The following is a 17,612-nucleotide window of genomic DNA, read 5'->3' as shown; positions in this document are numbered from 1 at the left end:
ATCTACAACACGAGACAATATAATAATCCACACAGTCACAATGCTCAAGTATTTTTGTCCTTTTTTTTCCAACTGTATTTTAATGATAAAGCTATTTTATATATATTTTATGGAAAAAACATTTTGGGGAAGCATTGCTCAGAAGTAGAATGGATGTCTAGCAACCGAAAGGGTTGCTGGTTTGATACTGGCTTCCCCCAGACACAAAGTTTCCTAGAGCAAGATTCTGAACCCCTTATTACACCTGATGGCCCTGCAATGGACTGGCGAAACATCCAGGGTGAACCTTGCCTCTTACCCAATGTCGGCTGGGATAGGAAATTTTCTCCAATAGTTTCTATGACATGTGATCCAGTGGCTCCAGTTGTCACGTCTTACCTTCTTCTCAAAATTGCACATTTACTGTATGTGGTTTTGACATTTAAAAACTTCTTGGTTTTATTATGCAGTTGCACTTGTTACCTCTGGACAGGCTCCATTCATGCTGTGTTTATTCACATTCCACACACACTCCATGCTTACATCAAGATACAGGCTGTATTACATTACCCTGAATAAGATAAGACTTTGCTGAATCTGATGATAGCCAGCCAGCCAGGGATCCAACAGTTAGCTGCTGGAACAAATTTCAGTGTCACAAAAAACCCCTCAAAAACAGTAAGTGACACTCTGCCAGAAAGAATGGGTGCATTATATTTTTTGTTGATTCTTTTGCAAATCAGTCCATGGGTGGAAGCAGGCAGCTTCAGCACATGTCCTCCTCCACGGGCTGTGTCTTCACCTCCACCACTTTTGGAGGGAGGTAGGAGCCCATCCCAGCAGCTCTCTCAGCCTCTGCCTGGGTGTACGGCTCCTCTCTGAGTTGCTTTAACCTGGTTCAAGATATTGAAGGACACACGACCATCATGTTAAAATTCACATTTAAGCTAGAAGAAACTCAGTGTTCAAGTTTATGTGTTGGTTTACCTTTTTTTGTGCACTTTACTCTTGAAGTGCTCTTTCAAAGATCTCATATCCACAAAATATCTCCTGCAAGAAATGAAAGTAACACAAGAAGTTGAGCTCCTGTACAGCAAATTCACAATACCGTATATCCTTCCAACCCCCACTTAGCGAGTTCATTTTCTAATGACACCTTCAAATGCCGCTATTCCATGCAAAATATGTGTTGCTGCACCGAAACAGGTGAGATTTACTGCAATAGCTGGATATGCGTAGAGAGCCTGTTTTTTTTTTCTTAATTCATCTCCATCCTCAAGAAGTTAAAGCACATTCTACCGGTCCCTAAACCACATTACTGGCTCCTAAAGTGTCACACAGAGATCTTTTAAAATTGCTGTCTGTTTTCAAGTGATTTCTCGTGCAGTTTGATGAAGCCACCGACAACATGGGAGAATTATGGGTCGACTGCATGCGGCACTCATTGAGATTTTAGAAACATCAGCTTGTTTACATTTTTTCACAATTACGAAATACTTCGATGAGCTTATTTCTGGCTCTGCTCTTTAATCCACATCCCTCAGAAAATCCTTATTTTTCCAGCATGAATTTGGTCTCTTTAAGAACGGCTGTGTGGTATACAGACACCAAATGATACAAATTTAAACATAAAGTAGACAAAAATAATAATAATGGTACTATTAATGGAGGAAATGTGCTCGAGTATTGGAATCAGTTTCAGTAGATTTACATCCAATCCCATTAAACACAAAACGAAACATGTACGAATCTAATTTTTTAAAAATCAGAACAAACATGGTGAAGCGGTTACATTGCGCTCTAATAATCTGCTGACACTTCAAATCAGGGCTGAAATATTAATTTACCTTTAAACTACACGTGCATCTGTTTATTCCCCTGTATTTTGGTTGTTGCACTTTGATGTTAATGTTTAAATTTTGCTTACGCGCAGTGTAAACAATAGTGTTGTGCACATCCTGTCACATCGTAGTCCACCTCCTGATGAAGCAGTTTGGCTGCTGTCTCGGGCTTCATGTCCGAGTGGATCTGGTCCAGGTCTTTGGTTCTGCGCTTGGTCTTCCATGTTTTTGCGATGTGCTTTTTCTTGTCACCCTTGTGGTTTCCCGTTTGTTTGGACTTCCCCATGATGGACTGTGAGGATCAACACGGACACACGGGTGAAGGGATTGTTCGATGACACTCGTGTCCTTAATAACATCAACTAGAGCGTAATAAGACCCACATGTCAACGGTAGCGAAGTTTTCAAAACGAACAGTCAATTTACTACCAACAGCTCTCTAATAACATGACATTAATAACATAAAGTTGATGAACAACATAAATCCAGCTGTTTAAAATGTAGCAGATTTGCTTTAAAGCCTCCCCTCTTGTTCATTTTATATTTGCTTACCTTTTACACGTGTTGCCAAGAAGGACACATTCATATCCGGGTCGAGAAATGAAAAAAAAAGAAAAAAAAGAAGTATACGTGCCCTCCTGTAGAGGGCGCCAAGCACCACGAAAGTGACGTGAAAAAAGCGTTCATTATATAATTAACCAAACTGCCCCTCAGAATAATGTGCACATACCTTTACCTTTCAAAAATAATCAGAAGGGGAAATGAGATTAATTCAAAACAAAATATAAAAGTGTTCGTGAAAATAATTCGATTTTTTTATATCAGTGGGGAAAGCAAATATTACCATGTTCATTAAATTGGTAGTAAAAATTGACCACTGTAATCTTTTTAAACACATTTAAACATTAAGGAAATGTTCTGATGCATTGGGAAAAAAAATACTGGCAAGCACCACTGCACGGCGCCTACTTTCCTGTGCTGTTTTCGGGCGAAGTTCCACTGGCATGTTTAAGTATTCCGACAGCACTTGAAGGCGGCGTTAGACTGCACTGCATACGCGCGGTGGAGGAGAGGGAAGATGGCGGAGAGTAATGTCGAACCAGAGCACGAATGGAGCGACCGGGGCCTGGATACGGCCGAAGACACCCTGGTTGCAATGGAAACCCTGCTGGCCACATTAAGAGCCTTCGAAGACGTACTCAGACAACAAGACATATCTATAGCATCTTCCACTGAGTACTGCGACAACTTCTGTCAGGTAATGTGTACATGCAACATAGATGCTATCATTAGCCTGACGCTAGCTCAAGCAGGATTGTTTTTCTCGGAGCTTGAAAGAGGATCTGACGGCTGTTGGTCCGCTAGCCACCTGGTATAGGCTTGTGGGCTATCCAGGGAAACGTTCATACGTTTATTTTTGTTTTTTATTCGCATATTCATACATGCTACTGCACGCATTAGCAGCTAGGCGAATGACAAGTAATGTGTATACAATGTCAGTTGAGTGACATTTTCCTGTTTCAACACCTGGTCGTTGTTATTGTTTAAAAGGCTAGTAGCTGATTAAAACCATTTAGCAAGTGTTTGCACATCCACAATGTTGCAATAGCGTCTTCACCATTCATTATTGCATGTGCACGGGGCGGGGCGACATCGCGATATGTTTGTCTATATTTCTTTACTATTTGGAGTTGTAATGGTGATGAAATATTTGATGGGTTCCTCTCAGAAATGACCTATATCCTATATTTAAACGCACATATTAGTCAGCTTTTGCTTTTAGCGCAATAGCTTGTGCAGTAGGTTTTCCTTTTAAACAAATATCATTCGTTTGTGTGTAAGAAGTAATGTAAACACCGATCTAGATCTTGCATCAGCAATTACCTTCAACTTTCCCGTATTCTCTAGCAGTATTTGTGTATTTTTTCCTCAAGCAAACTGGAATGCAGTTAATCTATTGAAAGACATTTGTCCTCTGAAATGTCTCTTTTATTTTGTAGAATACCCTCAACAGGAATAAGCGGAAGAAAATGATGGATGGATGGATTTTGTAGAATTTTCCTCTGTCACAGTGTTTTCTAACTGAGCAGAAACTTAACTAAAGCTCATGTTACTTCCAACAGAACGCAAATGTGTGTGTGTATTAATATTATATGGCTAAGGTTGAACAAATTAAAAAATATATCAATTACAATTATTTTTTACTGACACTGTAATTATACTATTACAAGGAATTATTGTTGTGTCATTATTCACATTTTAATTGATAGAAACAGAAATGTGGATGTGTGAATGTGTGGTGTTTTTTTGAATAACTGCTAGTGTTGCGTGACAAATTCTTCCATTGCTATGAACATTGTTACATAAACATTTCAGAAATTTCTTGTGAAAGAAATACATTTTTTGCTATTTAGTTAAAGATTTTTATTTTGCAGACTTTCTTGTATTTATGTTATGCTTATTTAAAGTTGGATCAGTCATTTTTTCCTACTTTTTTTGATAACCAAATAAGAAGACTGTTTATGTTGGTTCAAATCTTAATCTTGCAAATCAAATTATACACAATAATTGCAATGTGAAGTTTTAACCAAATCGAATATTTAAATTTTAATTGGACCTTTGGCGCACAATTTGCCTTTATCAAATCTCCTTCCATTGCACTTGGCCATATTGCACTATGTATCTATTGTTCACTTCTAATATGGACTGGGAATTTTGTCACCATTTGGTACTCTGGAGTTGCACTAGGACAGAATAGAGTAAAGTAAAATAGAGTAGGGATAATTACTGTGTGTGCATGAGCGTGTTGCTTCTGTGTTAAGACTTGCTTAAGAAAATGTGTAAATTTAATGTTTTTTGCCAACATCAAACCTCAATGAACAATTAGTCTCAACTCTCTTATTGAGTTGGAAGGTGCCCAGTTTAGGTTTGCAGTGCTAAGGTTGTATTTGTGGCTCCCTTTTGAGATTAAAATGTATATTTAGACAGAAGGGAATTGCCGCTGCGTCAGTAGACACTGCCACCAGCCACTGAGGTGCTACCTGTCTGGTAATCGTGCTACTGGGATTTAGATGGTGTTTGAATGAATGAATGAGTGTACCAGGCAGGGAGATGCGGATGGTGACACCCATCCCAGACACCTGGATATTAGTTTAATGACTTTAAGACTTGATGGAATATCAAAATAACAATTTCAAGGCCTGAAAATGGTTTTAATACAATCAGTAAAGCATTTTGTAACAAGTTTTGGCAATTAGCCTCAGAAATAGCACTTGCTGGAGAATATGTATTCTTTTTTTTATTTTTAAATAAAGTAATTACTTTTGATTAGTACTTAACATATTTGCTTTAATGCATGTTTATTTGTATTACACCATGTCACTTGTCCTAAATTCAAGTTTGATTCACGCTGGTTAAGCGTGTCAGACTTTACTTAAATGTGTAGCGAGACCTTTCAGAGGATGGACAGTCATGAAAATGCTCAAAGATGAGAAAAAAAGTAATGGAAATGTGTCGGTAAAAAGTGTATGAAGCTGCAGAGATAGGATGTTGTCCTGTGGTCCAAATCAAAGTACTTTTTTTTTCTTCTTTTTTTGTCCTACATCCCCCCTTGTTGAAGTTGTCATGTACTGTACATGTACGGTAAGTCCCCTCAGGTCCAATCAGGAGCTTTTGACAACAGACGGTGTCAGCTGGGATCAATCAGGTGTAGACTGGTATCTCCCCCAGGTGAAAAGCCCCTCCTCATCCACAGAAGTGCTGCTTTCATCTCTTAATTTCCTTGTTGCGGTTCCTTTTTTTCTTTTTTTTAAACAGTATTTGTCATGTAATTTGTGTGTGTTTACAGGCACTGATGCACTATGCCGGGAGCAGGAACTCCATGGACCACGGTCTACCTCTTCTGGAGGTCTACTGCCTGTCCATAAACTGTTTCGCTGCGGCCCGATCGCACCTCACTGCGGAGTCGGACAGAGTGGCTCTGGTTTTGAAGAGACTAGCTTTGTGAGTATAACAAATAATGCATTGCAAAACATTCAGTGAGTGTGTGGCAGATTTTGTCAATTAGATTTTAGGTGAAATGATTCGATTTGATTTATCTGGCAATACTTCCAATTCCCTTCTCATGTAATGTGGTCTGCAAGGCTAATAGCTGTTTGCTATGGGGGACATTATTTCATATGCGTGTGGGACCGACCAAATTAAATCAGCACATTACAATAAAACAATAAAGCCCCTGCAACCCTTCACAACCCCCACATTGCACGTGCAACCCCTCACACGCATTCAGTGTTCAGCTTTTGGTTAACATTGCGATATCATCAAGTGTAACCCTGAAAGAGTTTTGGAATGTTTAACGGTGGGGGGTGGGGTGGGTGGGGGGGGGGGGGGGGCAAGGGAGAGGGGCACTTCTTGTCTGAACAGAGTAAAATGTGTTGCATCAGAAAGCTCTGGATCTCAATCCGTGAAAAAAATACCACTGACGTCTCAGTGATGATAGCACAGGTTTAAGATACAAGACAGTATTCACAATCACAGCAGATCGAAACAATAACTTGAAGGAGCCATCAGCCTGCCCCCCCCCCCTCCCCCCAAAAAAAAGAAAATAGAACTGGAGTCGTCAGACCACCTACTTCCTGGGTTTGGTCTGACATGCTTTCCTAACATCTGAGGAGGTGACTGTCGCGGGTTGATGCCGACCTTGGAAAGATACAGCAGGAATATTTGCGAGCACTGACGATTGCATCAACAGAGACTCAACTGGAGAGACGCTGAAGGTTATCTGCAGTGGGTGGTGGTGTTAGTGGGCGGGGTTACAGCAAAAGCTCAAACATGAAGGCCTTGAGTAGTTCACATCTGTCAGGTGCAGTTGTGTGACGATAGTCTTATAACACGTGTCCCTGGTGTTAAGAGTGGCTGCGTTTGAAATTCCATAGATATCCTTCATTGACTATTTTTATTAGTTATAGAACTATGACAGGATGCCAGAGTACGAACACCATACCACCATCAAACAGTGGACGGCAGTAGCTCAACACCAATAACGCACAGTGCCACAGAATGATTTGCATGTCGAAGTGGGAAGTGAGATCCTGGCTGTTTCATCTTGCCCAACAAGCAACCTGCTCAGGGGGTTTGTAGAATCAAACCACAGACACTTCAGTTATGACAGTTTGAGTACTCACGGTGGCTTCCATCACACACCTTCTATCGAGCAAATTTAGGCCTAATCAGATGTTGTTTTCAGATGATCAGAAGGTCTCGCAAAAAACAGACCTCATGGTATAACATTTCACAGCTTTTCACTCTGTGTTCAGTCAGGACTGTGAAAGCTTTCTCTTGTCCTGGTGTCATGCATTGAAATGTAGATGCATCTGCAACAATGGCAGGTTCTGAAGCTGATGAAACTCTCCGCTTTGTACTTGCAACTAAACTGACACCAACAGGGTCTCCATTCGTGAAATGTTTTTTTGGCACGAATTTGTTCTTACGCGCCATAGATTTTTAAGCCCACGGTTTCGTGGACAGGAAGTGAAGCCTAACATCTGCTCTTGTAACATTAGACGTCAGGAGGTGCACGCAGGTTTAGCTTCCTGTCTGTGGGACAAAATTGAGGACTAAAAAAATAAAAGTCTGTATTTTTGTTAACATGTCTGAGTTGTTGTAGTTCTACACATTTCAGCATCGCCTTATTTTTCTCTGTCTTGCAGGAGCTGTTTTGAACTGTTTCTGTCAGTTCCTGAAAATGAAATCCCATACGAAGCCTGGCTGCAGTTCCACCATTCTGTGCAGGTAGACCAGCGTTCCTCAAAATATTTTAATGATGTGGTGCAGACATGCTGACGCGTTAACTCAGTAGAACAATGAGGCGTATTCGGAAACTGGTTTCTTTGTGTCTCAGGTTCGCTAATTCAAAGCCTTGTCAAACAAAACAGTCTAAAAACTAATCATCCAGGCTAGAAAAGCAACACAGTGAAATCATGGAATCTTTTGGGAAAACTTGTGAAAGAGACAATTAAAAAAAGACACAAATCATGATAATACTTGAATGGAGCATCATACTGATGGCATGTCCATGTGTTATACATTGTTGGAGCTCATCATTTTCTCTTTATTAAATGTGTGCACAGCCATGCGTGTGGAGTAAATGATTAAGGTACACTACAGTGTGTTTGATCAGTTATATCATGGCTCTTATATTATTGCTCTCTTATTGGCCCTTTGGAAAGATACCCTGTTATTTGCTTTAATAGAAATTCATTTTGGTTCTCTCTGATACTTGCAAAAAAAAGAAGAAAAAAAAAGAAGTCATTTTCCATTAAAGGGGACGGTGCTGCAGTGCCTGCAGACCTGAGATTTCTGGTCCATTCTCATATAATGGTCTAAAGTCTAAGTCACTAGAGGAAGGAGGGCTGTGCCAAGATTTGAAGAGAGGGTGTTTGTAACTACTGGCTTAACATTTGCCTTCTGTTTTGTCTGTAAATGACTCAGATATGTTGACAGGTATGAGTGGGTCAGTTGTAGACCACAAACTTGACCTGATGAGGAGAAACCGAAGAATCAGTAACTTGATTCAGTGTATCGACGTGACATATTTGTTCGTCTGTTTTAGCTCGCCCATGATACCTTGCTACAGTATGGTAGCACAGACCTCCAAGCTTTACTCCAGATCACAGGAGAAGGCGGAGCGTGGAGCAACCCGGTCCTGACCTCCCTCCTCACCGGCCAGCCCACCAACCAAGAAGAAGGTTGTACTTTAGCTACTGTAACTAATCTTTGTTCACAGGGCCTTTTTCATTGTAGTTTGCTTTTCTTTCTTTTTTTCTTTGATTCTCTCCATCTAGTTGATGCATATATCAGCTTGGAGGGCGAGGGCTTCATGGAGATGCGGGTGAAGCACCTGGAGAAGATGGGTGAAGTGGCCAAGGCGGTAGTGTTGGCCAAAGCTTGCACTGAATGTAGCTCCATCTCCAACCAAGCTACCTTTCGTCAGACGTACGTCTCCCTGCTCTGTCACCTGCTGCCAAACGAAGAAGCCATCATGGAGGTATGATACCACTTGGTTTTGGGGAATACCTTTTTTTTTTTCTTTTTTGTTGCTAAATTCAGAGTGGGATGAAATATTACCTAACATGGATACCACCGGGAGATTAGTTGTCTTAATTTCCAAGAGCAATGACATCAGGTGAGAGCAGCTCAGACTTACAGCGTTCACGTGGTAGTTGTGTTGTATCAGACCCCCCCCCCCCACTAGTTCATGATGCAGTTGATTTGGTCCCCATCTAAGTGCCCAAACAAGTTGCATCAAGACAGTAAATGTTTGATTCAGTCAGACTAAATAAAGCAGGTGTGTAAACCCACTTTCGTCTCTCTCGCTGTCTTGCTCGCACACCCAGTCGACAGATGCAACAGCAGTTGCAATACATAATCGTATTTAAGTTGCGACTAGAATAAGGTTGCATTTCCAAGTCAGTCATATCTAAATATAAAAAAAGGTGCCTATTTATAACAATACCTGCACCTTCTCCAAAAATAGAACTCCAAATTGCACATTGAGCTCACTGGCTTTCAGTTTGAAGATTCAGAAAACCTTCAACTTGTGAAAGAGACGTTTTTCTAGCTTTTTAAAAAAAAAATTGTATTGGATGCACAGTAGATGTACTTACTTGGTTAATAATTTGCTTTTTCATAGTACATCTGTTCATGCACTGCTTTTCACTTCACATTCTTCACTGAATTATTTAAAACAAAATATATTTTTTTAGGGAACTGACTTTTTAATTTTAAAATGTCAATTTTTTCACAAGATACTTTGATTTCAAGTGATGCACGCTTTGATTCCAACTGAAATATTCAAGAAACACCCATGAATGTAATACTCGTAACGTGGCAAAACTTCTCAAAATTATCTCATATGTAGTTGTTGCACTCGTGCAAAGAATGTGATCACAGGACACGGTAGTGTTTTGATATTAATGTCATAATTCAAATTGCTTCTGTAGCTTTACATATCTGAAGCTAAATTCGCATCACTGTGCACATCTTTTGTTGGCTGACTGAGCCTAGCCTTGCCCCGAGGGGATCCACTTGCATCTTTCCTCCTCATTACCTTGATTGTGCTTCTGTCTCGTTCATCCCATTTCCCTTTGTGGTTTTCATGGTGAGAAATACACAAATTTGAGGACTGAAAGTTCTAAATGAAGGAGAAAAGGGCTGGAGGCCTCATACATCCTGCAGGATCAAATGAAATATATATATATATTTTTATATACACACACACATTAAAGATGGTTAGGCTGTTTCTGTCGGTACCTTGCACCGTATACTGATGTCCATGATATGAAATGAACAGATGTTTTTGATATCATCAGTATTATCCATTCTTTGCTTTCAAATGGACTGTGTGATTACTGTAGGGAGGATATGGTGGTAGTCTTTAATGTAGAAACACAAGGGACCGTCTTCATTCTTCCTCATTATATCCATAGCTCCACCTGCTCACGTCCCCGTCTGTCCATCAGTCTCTTCCTTTCTCTCTCTCTTTATCTCTGTCCCTCTCTTTCCTTCTGCATATCTGTCTTCCTCCATTATCTGTCTTTGTCTCTGCCCCGCTCTCCTGCTCTCTTTCCCCCCAACCGGTCTAAGCAGAAGGCCGTCCCCATTGAGCCTGGATCTGCTCGACATTCCTGCCTGTTAAAAGGAAGGTTTTTGTCGCCGCTGTTGCAGGATGTGCTGCTGATGGAGAATTGTTGGGTGTAGATTCATTGAAGGAGTGTGGTACTAGACCTGCTCTACCTGTAAAGTGTCATCAGATAACTTTTGTTGTGATTTGGTGCTATATAAATAAAACTGACTTGACTTGACTATTGTCTTTAATGTTTAGAAACATGGGACTGTCTTCATTCTTTCTCATTCCAGGTTTATTATTTAGCTATTTCATTCACCTTTATGTGAATAATAAATGAGAAAGATTAGAAAAAGACACAGAAATGAAGGAAAACATTTGCGCAACGAAAGAAGTGCTTTCGCCGAAGGCAAAGGTAATGCGAATGCAGAGGAAAAACAATCTTTGATTGTCATGTAACTTACTTTTCACCAGGTTTTGCTGCTACATCTTCCATCTTTTTAATCAACACGGAGGCTCTGCATCAATTTATCTGCGATTCATTTACTGTTTACAAAAACAGGATGTCTGAATCAACGTAGCTGTATCTAACACATTAATCCGGCACATACTAATGCGTCAGTGAATCTTAACACCCCCTTTGGTTTTATTAATTCTTATAATGCTGTATAAATAATGATTGTAGATTTGATATGTTGGCCATTGAGGTTTGAAGTTAAACTAAGCTTTTGCTCCCTCCTTACCCCTATATTTTCATTCATGCCCTAATCATTTGTTCCACCTTTGCCTCCATTAGATATCTAGACTTGACTGTAAGGATGTGCTGGAGATCACATGTAACTTGGAGACGGAGGGCGAGGAGAACACCGGCTTCATCTTGTGCACAACGTTTCTGACCCAGCAGCTTCAGCAGCAGAGCCTTTACTGCTCCTGGTGAGTCAAGTATCACAGTTGCAAAGATGTGTCACTGCAATCATTAAGAGTTACTCAAGTGTGTGTTTACTGTGTGTTCTTATGGGTTTTTTTTGTTTGTTTTTTCAATTTAAAGGGAGTTGACTCTGCTGTGGAGTAAACTTCAGAAGAAGATCGACCCCTCGCTGGTGTCTCTTCTCGAACGATGCCTTCAGTTGGGTGCAATTGCCAAAACAGTGCACCATTTGCTTTACCTGGTTCGTGTTATTCAGACAGAGGTGAGCATGAACAGTCCTGCTGGCAGTTTGTCAGACTGGACTTCCCATACATACATACAATGAGTCTTTGTTGACAGTAATTATTTTTTGTGGAGAAGATGGGAAATTCAATCAGCGGTCCTTGTTCTAAAATGGTTTTCTAAATGAGAAGCCATTTTCCATGACATTAGAAATGACCATAGTGCGTGATTGTCCTTAAGATCCTTCAAGTCCTTTGCTGAGAAAGTGAAGTGATTTTAGTTGTGCATGGCTTTCACCATCTCAATTAATTAATCATGCGTTGTGATGATGATTTAGGGGGCACCCTTTAATGGCCATACATCACTGTCTTTTCAGGCTGAAGAACTAGGGACTGCTGCCTCAGTAGAGCTGTGCGTCAAAGCCCTCCAACTTCCAAAACAGGACGACTCTGAAACAAGGATCTCTATTTGTAAGACGGTCTCCTGCCTTCTTCCAAATGATCTTGAAGTATTGCGTGCCTGCCTACTCACAGAGTTCCTGTTGGGCCCCAGCCAGCAGGGCTTTAGCTGCCTTGAAGAACTCTACTTGCGCCCAGACCAGAAATATGATCAGGACAATGAGGTTATTCCTAATTCACTTCGTTGTGAATTACTATTAGTGCTGAAAGCACATTGGCCTTTTGACCCTGAATTCTGGGACTGGAAAACTCTCAAGTATCACTGCATCTCTCTTCTGGGGTTGAAGCCAGAGTCAGAAGGGGAAGAGGAGGAGGCAGTGGACAAACAAGAGAGGAGTAAACAATTTGAGCCACAGGGAATCACAGTGAAAGAAGAATCTGAGACCAACAGTTTAAATGGAAGTTTTGGTGGTGACGAACAGCATGACAAAAAGCTTCTTTCAACCTTCCCACCAGTTGAAGAAGAAGCAGAGACACAGAAAAACAAGTTCTGCTGTCAGATTTGTAAGAGGTCAGTCACAGACACCCAAATTGTTCACCACTCCAAAAGACATGGGGAGGACAACAACCACCCCTGTCCCATCTGCTTGGAGAAGTTCAAGAGCAGAAAGGACCTTGTTCCCCATGTGAAACAACATGTCCCAAGTGAACCGCAGCCTCAAAAAAACAACATAAAGAAAGAGGAGTCGCAGAAACAGATGGAGGATGATGATGATGAAATTGAACCAGGTGAGATCACGGTTGACCCCTCTTTAATGCTGTACTATAAATCCACTCATGATCCAGATGTGCTCCACCACATTGTGCAGCAAGCTAAAACTGTCAAAGACAAGCATTTGGATGATGATGAGCACATAACATTCGAGTACATCAACCAACACTTCAATCTGCAGAACCGGGATGAGTACCTGTGTCCAGGAACCGGATGCACCAGGACTTTTAAACATTCTAAGTATTTGTATGTTCACTTAAAGTCAGAACATAGAGGCGATGAGAATGTCAAGCATTTTCACCAGATGAGAGATAAGCGGGAGAAGTGTGTCTTTTGTAGACGCCATTTTGTCTCAGCGTACCACCACCGCAAACATCGAAGAATTCATTATGGCGATCACCCTTACACATGTGTGGTGATAGGCTGTGGCAGCCAGTTTCGTACTTCCAATGAACTTGCATTGCACAAACAGACACACGGCTATCAGCTCAACTACCAGTGTGAGCTTACAGGCTGTTATGTCACATACTCTGACTTGGGACAGATTTATCACCATGAGGCACAGCATTTCAGGGATGCAGCATTCACCTGCTCCAGCCCTGAATGTAAAAAGTACTATTTCTCCAAAAAGGAATTCATAGAGCATTTATCCACACACAGCATTACGTTCTCTGAGGAGGATTTTGAGGCTCAGAGGAAGGCAAAACGGAAACTTCTCAAGACAGTTGCTGAAGCGGCAGCTCGCCTAAACAAGTCTAGTGACTCAGAAGGGATTGTAAATGGTGACATTCTAAACTCTTGTTCAGTGAGTTGTGCCTCCTCTTCGCAAGTGCCAGACACCAAGGAGCCCAAGGCAACAATGACGTTAGTGGCAGTGTGTTTTGATGGAAGTAAATTCACCTGTGGTTTTGAGAAGTGCGGCATGACTTTCTCCAGAGCCAGGGATGTTCAGAGACATCTAAAATGTGCCCATCCAGAACACCTTAAGCTGGAGAACAAGGAACACAAACACGACAAAGAACGAGGCTCAACATCCAAAGGAGTAAAGAGTGAAACTGAGCCAGACAATGAGGGAAAGGGAAAAAATGAGCTCTCGACTCAGTCCCAACCTGAGGAGCCTGGGAAAGAAAGAAAGACATCCACTCATCCCAAGAACACTAAAACAAATTTGAGCCTGGCAAAAAACGATGCTCTGAAAGAGATTCTTATAAAGCTCAGTAAACTAGACCTCAATTCTTCACCCTCCGACAGCCCACCAAATGAGCCTATTCAGTCCACCCAAGAGCCAGATACGTCACAAGCATCCCTTCATCAGGCAATCTCAGAAAAGGCACCTGTCGTATTGCATACGCAGAGACCTCCACATCTGCCGGAGGACAAGCTCAAACTCACACCTGAACAAAACTCAGCAGCTTGTGAAGGAGAAAGCAATGTTGAGTCATTAGCTACTGCTAAGCCGTATATCTGTCAGATGAAAAGCTGTGGCTTCAGGACTGCGCAGAGCTACAGTTTACTGCGCCACTATCACACCAGACATGGCCGTACAGTTGAACAAGCAAAAAGGCTGACTTCCTTGAAAAACACATCTTTTAAGCCTTATGTGTGCCAGCTTTGTTCTAAGAGTCACAGAGAAAAACACGTGTTGAAGGCCCACTATATTCAGGCACATAACCTTAGCGCAACATTGGTGGATAAAATAAGCTGTGGCTCTGTTCGGTATGAGGGCAACAAGGTTAATAATCCTGCCAAGCATCCATCTCAGCTCTTGACGAATCATGCTTTCAAATTGAAGAAGAAAGAAGCCCCCAAGTTGCCAAGCCAGCAGGAGAAAAAAAAAGCCCCAACGATAAATGAAAATGGACAAAACGCTGACAATCAGTCTCCATCTGAACAAGGAGGTGGAGAAGAAGCAGAAAGTCAAGAAAAAGGCAATGAGCCAAAGGCAGAAAGTGAGGATGGGGCCACACAAGTCAGAACTACAAGACGCTTGGTAGCTAAAAGTAACCTCTGCTATATATTGGATAAATTCAGCAAACCCTTTCATTGCGTAGCAAAAAACTGTGATGCTGCTTTTTCCACCCAGGGAGGCCTTGTGCGCCACCTGCAGTTAGTACACCATTACAATCGTTCTCAGCTCTTGTTGGAAAAAGATTTTGACGTGCATCACAGCCCAGAAACCAAGAAAGAACCCTCCAAAAAAAGGCCACTCCCAAACTCAGATGAACCTCAACCCCAGTACAAATGCCACTTTGCCAACTGCCATGCCTCTTACCACCTTAAAAGCAGCTTAGTACGTCACACTCGTGATACTCACTCCCAACCACCAGAGCTGATTAGGTGCAAGTTTGAGGGCTGTACGAAAGTGTTCACCCATAATGATGCACTTAAAAAGCACTCGTTGTACAATCACTGCGAGTACTATGACTCACTAGTAGTACGTCTACAGAGCACTCACAAAAAGTCAATTACTGGATGCCAAAAGAAACTAATAGTCACACCGCAGAGTCCTCACAAAGAAGAACCTGGGCCACCCACAACACAGCCAGCAAGAGTGAGTCCCACGCCTGAAGTTACCACCCAGTCTGAGGAAATGGGTGAGAAGGATCTTGAGGAAAATAAAACACCAGAGAGAAAAAAGGAGAAAAGAAATGCATTCAGCCGGTTCAGCTTCAGGTCTCATGAAGAAGCTTTGCAAATGTGCCAAGACCGTTGTTTGCGTGTGTCCTACCCGTGCATGGTCCAAGACTGTGATTCTGTCGTCATGTACACAAGGAGCTTGCACCGTCATTATCTGACGGTTCACCGAATGCGTCGAGAAGATCTTCTAAAAAATGAGGATAAGCTTGTTTTAAATGCTGAGCAGCTTGAAGAACTGATTCAGAGGAAGTCCGCCAGGCCAACTGTCACAGGAGCTTGTACCCCTAATGGTGTCCGCAAAATGGAGTATCAGGCAGAACCAGAAAACACAGGGGGGTCGCCTACACCCATGAGCCTTCACTCCATCAAGGCAGAATCACCAGATGAGGATCATCATGATCCGTTGGGATTTCCTGAGGAGGAAGCGGAGGAGGAGCCACCACCTGTTGAGAGAAACGGTGTCTTGGTTGGTGCTGATGATGTACTGTATGGAGAACCAAGCACTGGTGGACATGCCGAAGATGCCGCCGCAGCTGCTGCCGCTGCCGCCGCCGCCGCCGCCGCCGCCGCCGCCGCTGCTGTTGCTGTTGCTGCTACTGCAGCAACGCAGAATAGTCACAAACAAGAGGAAAAGTTAAGCTTGGAAAAAATCAAACCTCTTCTTCGTCCCCTCACTATTGACCTCTCACCACCGTGCTCTCTACTCTTCACAACTGAGGACAGCTTCCAAGATGCCTCAAACAACAAAGACGGTAAAACGCTGAACAGGTCCGGTCCGTTGCCTACTCCTGTTCGGCAGCCACTAAAACGGAAAAATGAACTGTCCGATCAGCCGTCTAACTTGAAAGACTCTCAGCCTCCTAGCTCTTCTCCACGTCCTTTTGACATTGCTGCATATAAGCCTATGGGCTTTGAGTCTTCGTTCCTGAAGTTCATACAAGAGAGTACCCCGAAAGATAAAAACATGGCTTCAGTGAAACGACGGGACTCATTCAGACGCAGTTGTTCCGTCAAGGAGAACAACCAGTTGGGAATCTCTCACACACGCAGCAGACGCACTCATTCCTCTCTGCTGAAGCCCCACACTATGAGTGGGGACTTCACATCAGTACAAAACTTGAAGTCCATCCTGGACAAAGCCCTCGCTGGGTGTGGGGACCTGGCCATTAAGCAGCTTCAGTACCTCAGACCTGTGGTGGTCTTGGGGCGACCAGTGTGTACCACCACCCTGCCTGACCTCTTCCCTTCAGAAACCAACAGCAAGCTGCTTCTTGGAAGCTAAGTTTAACCCCAGCACCTTTTTTTTTTTTTTCCTAAACATGGCTATAATGTATTACTTTGTATTTTCACAAACCATATGATGAGCTAGCATTTTTCTTCTACCCAAAATCATAGTATTATGTTGTTTTGTTGCTTAAGTTGCCAAACTGAAGAGTTCTAGAAATTAGGTTTGAAATAAAAACAAGTGTAAACTGTGCACATCTGATCCAAGATTTTGTTTTTAGATAACACCTATGTTAAACATTATTGCAAGTGTATATACTGTAGTTCTAAGATATATGTACAGATTTTCAGAGTGTTAGAAATGGTCAGTAGCGTATTGCAAGGCCTTTTCACTTGTGTGAAAATGTGACTGAAAAACATTTCCTTCCTACAAACTAGTTGAAGAATATGTTTAGGTTATTTTTCACCTCAGTTTATATTACATCAGTGTGGGGATGAATTGGACAGGTTGGTATACGTGTATGTAACACTTTCTAATAAATAAATGTGGAAATGATCTTAATGCTTGAATAATAATCGATTTTTTTTATGTTTGTTTTGAAGTGGTTGGAGAGTAAGACATTGTTTGGAGGGCTTAATTCTGTTCAATTGTGATACCTGTTATTTTTGCGGGTTTCAGTCGTCTGTTATTCCACTGGAAGGAATACAAAGTATTCTCTAAGCAAAATGATACCCAAAGAGGTTGTGTTACAGAAAACCGGTAAGTATAAATACGATATTCATGTCCTTAAAGCTTTAAAATGTGCTGTTGAATGATGATGAAATATTAGATTATTTTTATCTGAGTTAGTTAGTCCTTTTGCGTTATTAGAAAATTAGGTTTTATTTTGTAGCTGCTTATTAATTATGAAATTAAAAGCATAGCAGATAGGCGCTCCCTGCAGCATGATGGATATTGACTTTTCACCTCAGTGGAAAATTTTCCTCC

At 41.7% G+C, this 17,612-nt stretch overlaps 2 protein-coding genes across 4 annotated transcripts; one reads left to right on the top strand and one right to left on the bottom strand.

The window, feature by feature from the left end:
* Positions 1 to 107: 107 nt before the first annotated feature.
* znf593 (zinc finger protein 593) lies at positions 108 to 2,527 on the bottom strand. 2 transcript variants are annotated; one of them, XM_086182835.1, is made up of 4 exons: positions 2,204 to 2,362; positions 1,907 to 2,112; positions 967 to 1,029; positions 108 to 872 (listed from the first exon to the last, which is right to left on the bottom strand). In XM_086182835.1, exons 2-4 carry the CDS (start codon positions 2,104 to 2,106, stop codon positions 746 to 748), a joined length of 390 nt encoding a protein of 129 aa, XP_086038961.1. In that variant the 5' UTR covers positions 2,107 to 2,112; positions 2,204 to 2,362; the 3' UTR covers positions 108 to 745. The 2 variants fall into 2 exon arrangements, with proteins under 2 accessions (XP_086038961.1, XP_086038960.1); XM_086182834.1 differs by lacking the exon at positions 2,204 to 2,362 and adding an exon at positions 2,373 to 2,527 and having other exon boundaries at positions 110 to 872.
* A 204-nt stretch (positions 2,528 to 2,731) lies between these two features.
* Positions 2,732 to 17,250, top strand: rlf (RLF zinc finger). 2 transcript variants are annotated; one of them, XR_015109803.1, is made up of 9 exons: positions 2,732 to 3,078; positions 5,668 to 5,822; positions 7,529 to 7,610; positions 8,431 to 8,566; positions 8,663 to 8,865; positions 11,240 to 11,376; positions 11,492 to 11,633; positions 11,970 to 17,131; positions 17,228 to 17,250. XR_015109803.1 is itself a non-coding variant. In XM_086182833.1 (8 exons), exons 1-8 carry the CDS (start codon positions 2,899 to 2,901, stop codon positions 16,680 to 16,682), a joined length of 5,748 nt encoding a protein of 1,915 aa, XP_086038959.1. In that variant the 5' UTR covers positions 2,732 to 2,898; the 3' UTR covers positions 16,683 to 17,202. The 2 variants fall into 2 exon arrangements, 1 of the variants encoding a protein (XP_086038959.1); XM_086182833.1 differs by lacking the exon at positions 17,228 to 17,250 and having other exon boundaries at positions 11,970 to 17,202.
* The last annotated feature ends 362 nt before the right edge of the window (positions 17,251 to 17,612 follow it).

Source organism: Aulostomus chinensis, chromosome 17 (assembly GCF_037954235.1).
Source record: "Aulostomus chinensis isolate RoL2024-O1b breed Wild chromosome 17, RoL_Achi_v1.0, whole genome shotgun sequence".
Lineage (NCBI taxonomy): Eukaryota > Metazoa > Chordata > Actinopteri > Syngnathiformes > Aulostomidae > Aulostomus > Aulostomus chinensis.
Note: the sequence above shows the minus strand (reverse complement) of the source record. Positions and strands in the feature narration are given on the sequence as shown.

Excerpts from the sequence above, each read along its gene's own strand:
- znf593 (XM_086182834.1), bottom strand. The coding sequence starts at position 2,106 with ATGGGGAAGTCCAAACAAACGGGAAACCACAAGGGTGACAAGAAAAAG. Across the intron at positions 1,030-1,906 it reads CACTATTGTTTACACTGCGC|GAGATATTTTGTGGATATGA; the intron begins GTAAGCAAAATT and ends CATTTCTTGCAG. Across the intron at positions 873-966 it reads AGTAAAGTGCACAAAAAAAG|GTTAAAGCAACTCAGAGAGG; the intron begins GTAAACCAACAC and ends ATCTTGAACCAG.
- rlf (XM_086182833.1), top strand. The coding sequence starts at position 2,899 with ATGGCGGAGAGTAATGTCGAACCAGAGCACGAATGGAGCGACCGGGGC. Across the intron at positions 5,823-7,528 it reads GTTTTGAAGAGACTAGCTTT|GAGCTGTTTTGAACTGTTTC; the intron begins GTGAGTATAACA and ends TCTGTCTTGCAG. Across the intron at positions 8,567-8,662 it reads GCCCACCAACCAAGAAGAAG|TTGATGCATATATCAGCTTG; the intron begins GTTGTACTTTAG and ends CTCTCCATCTAG.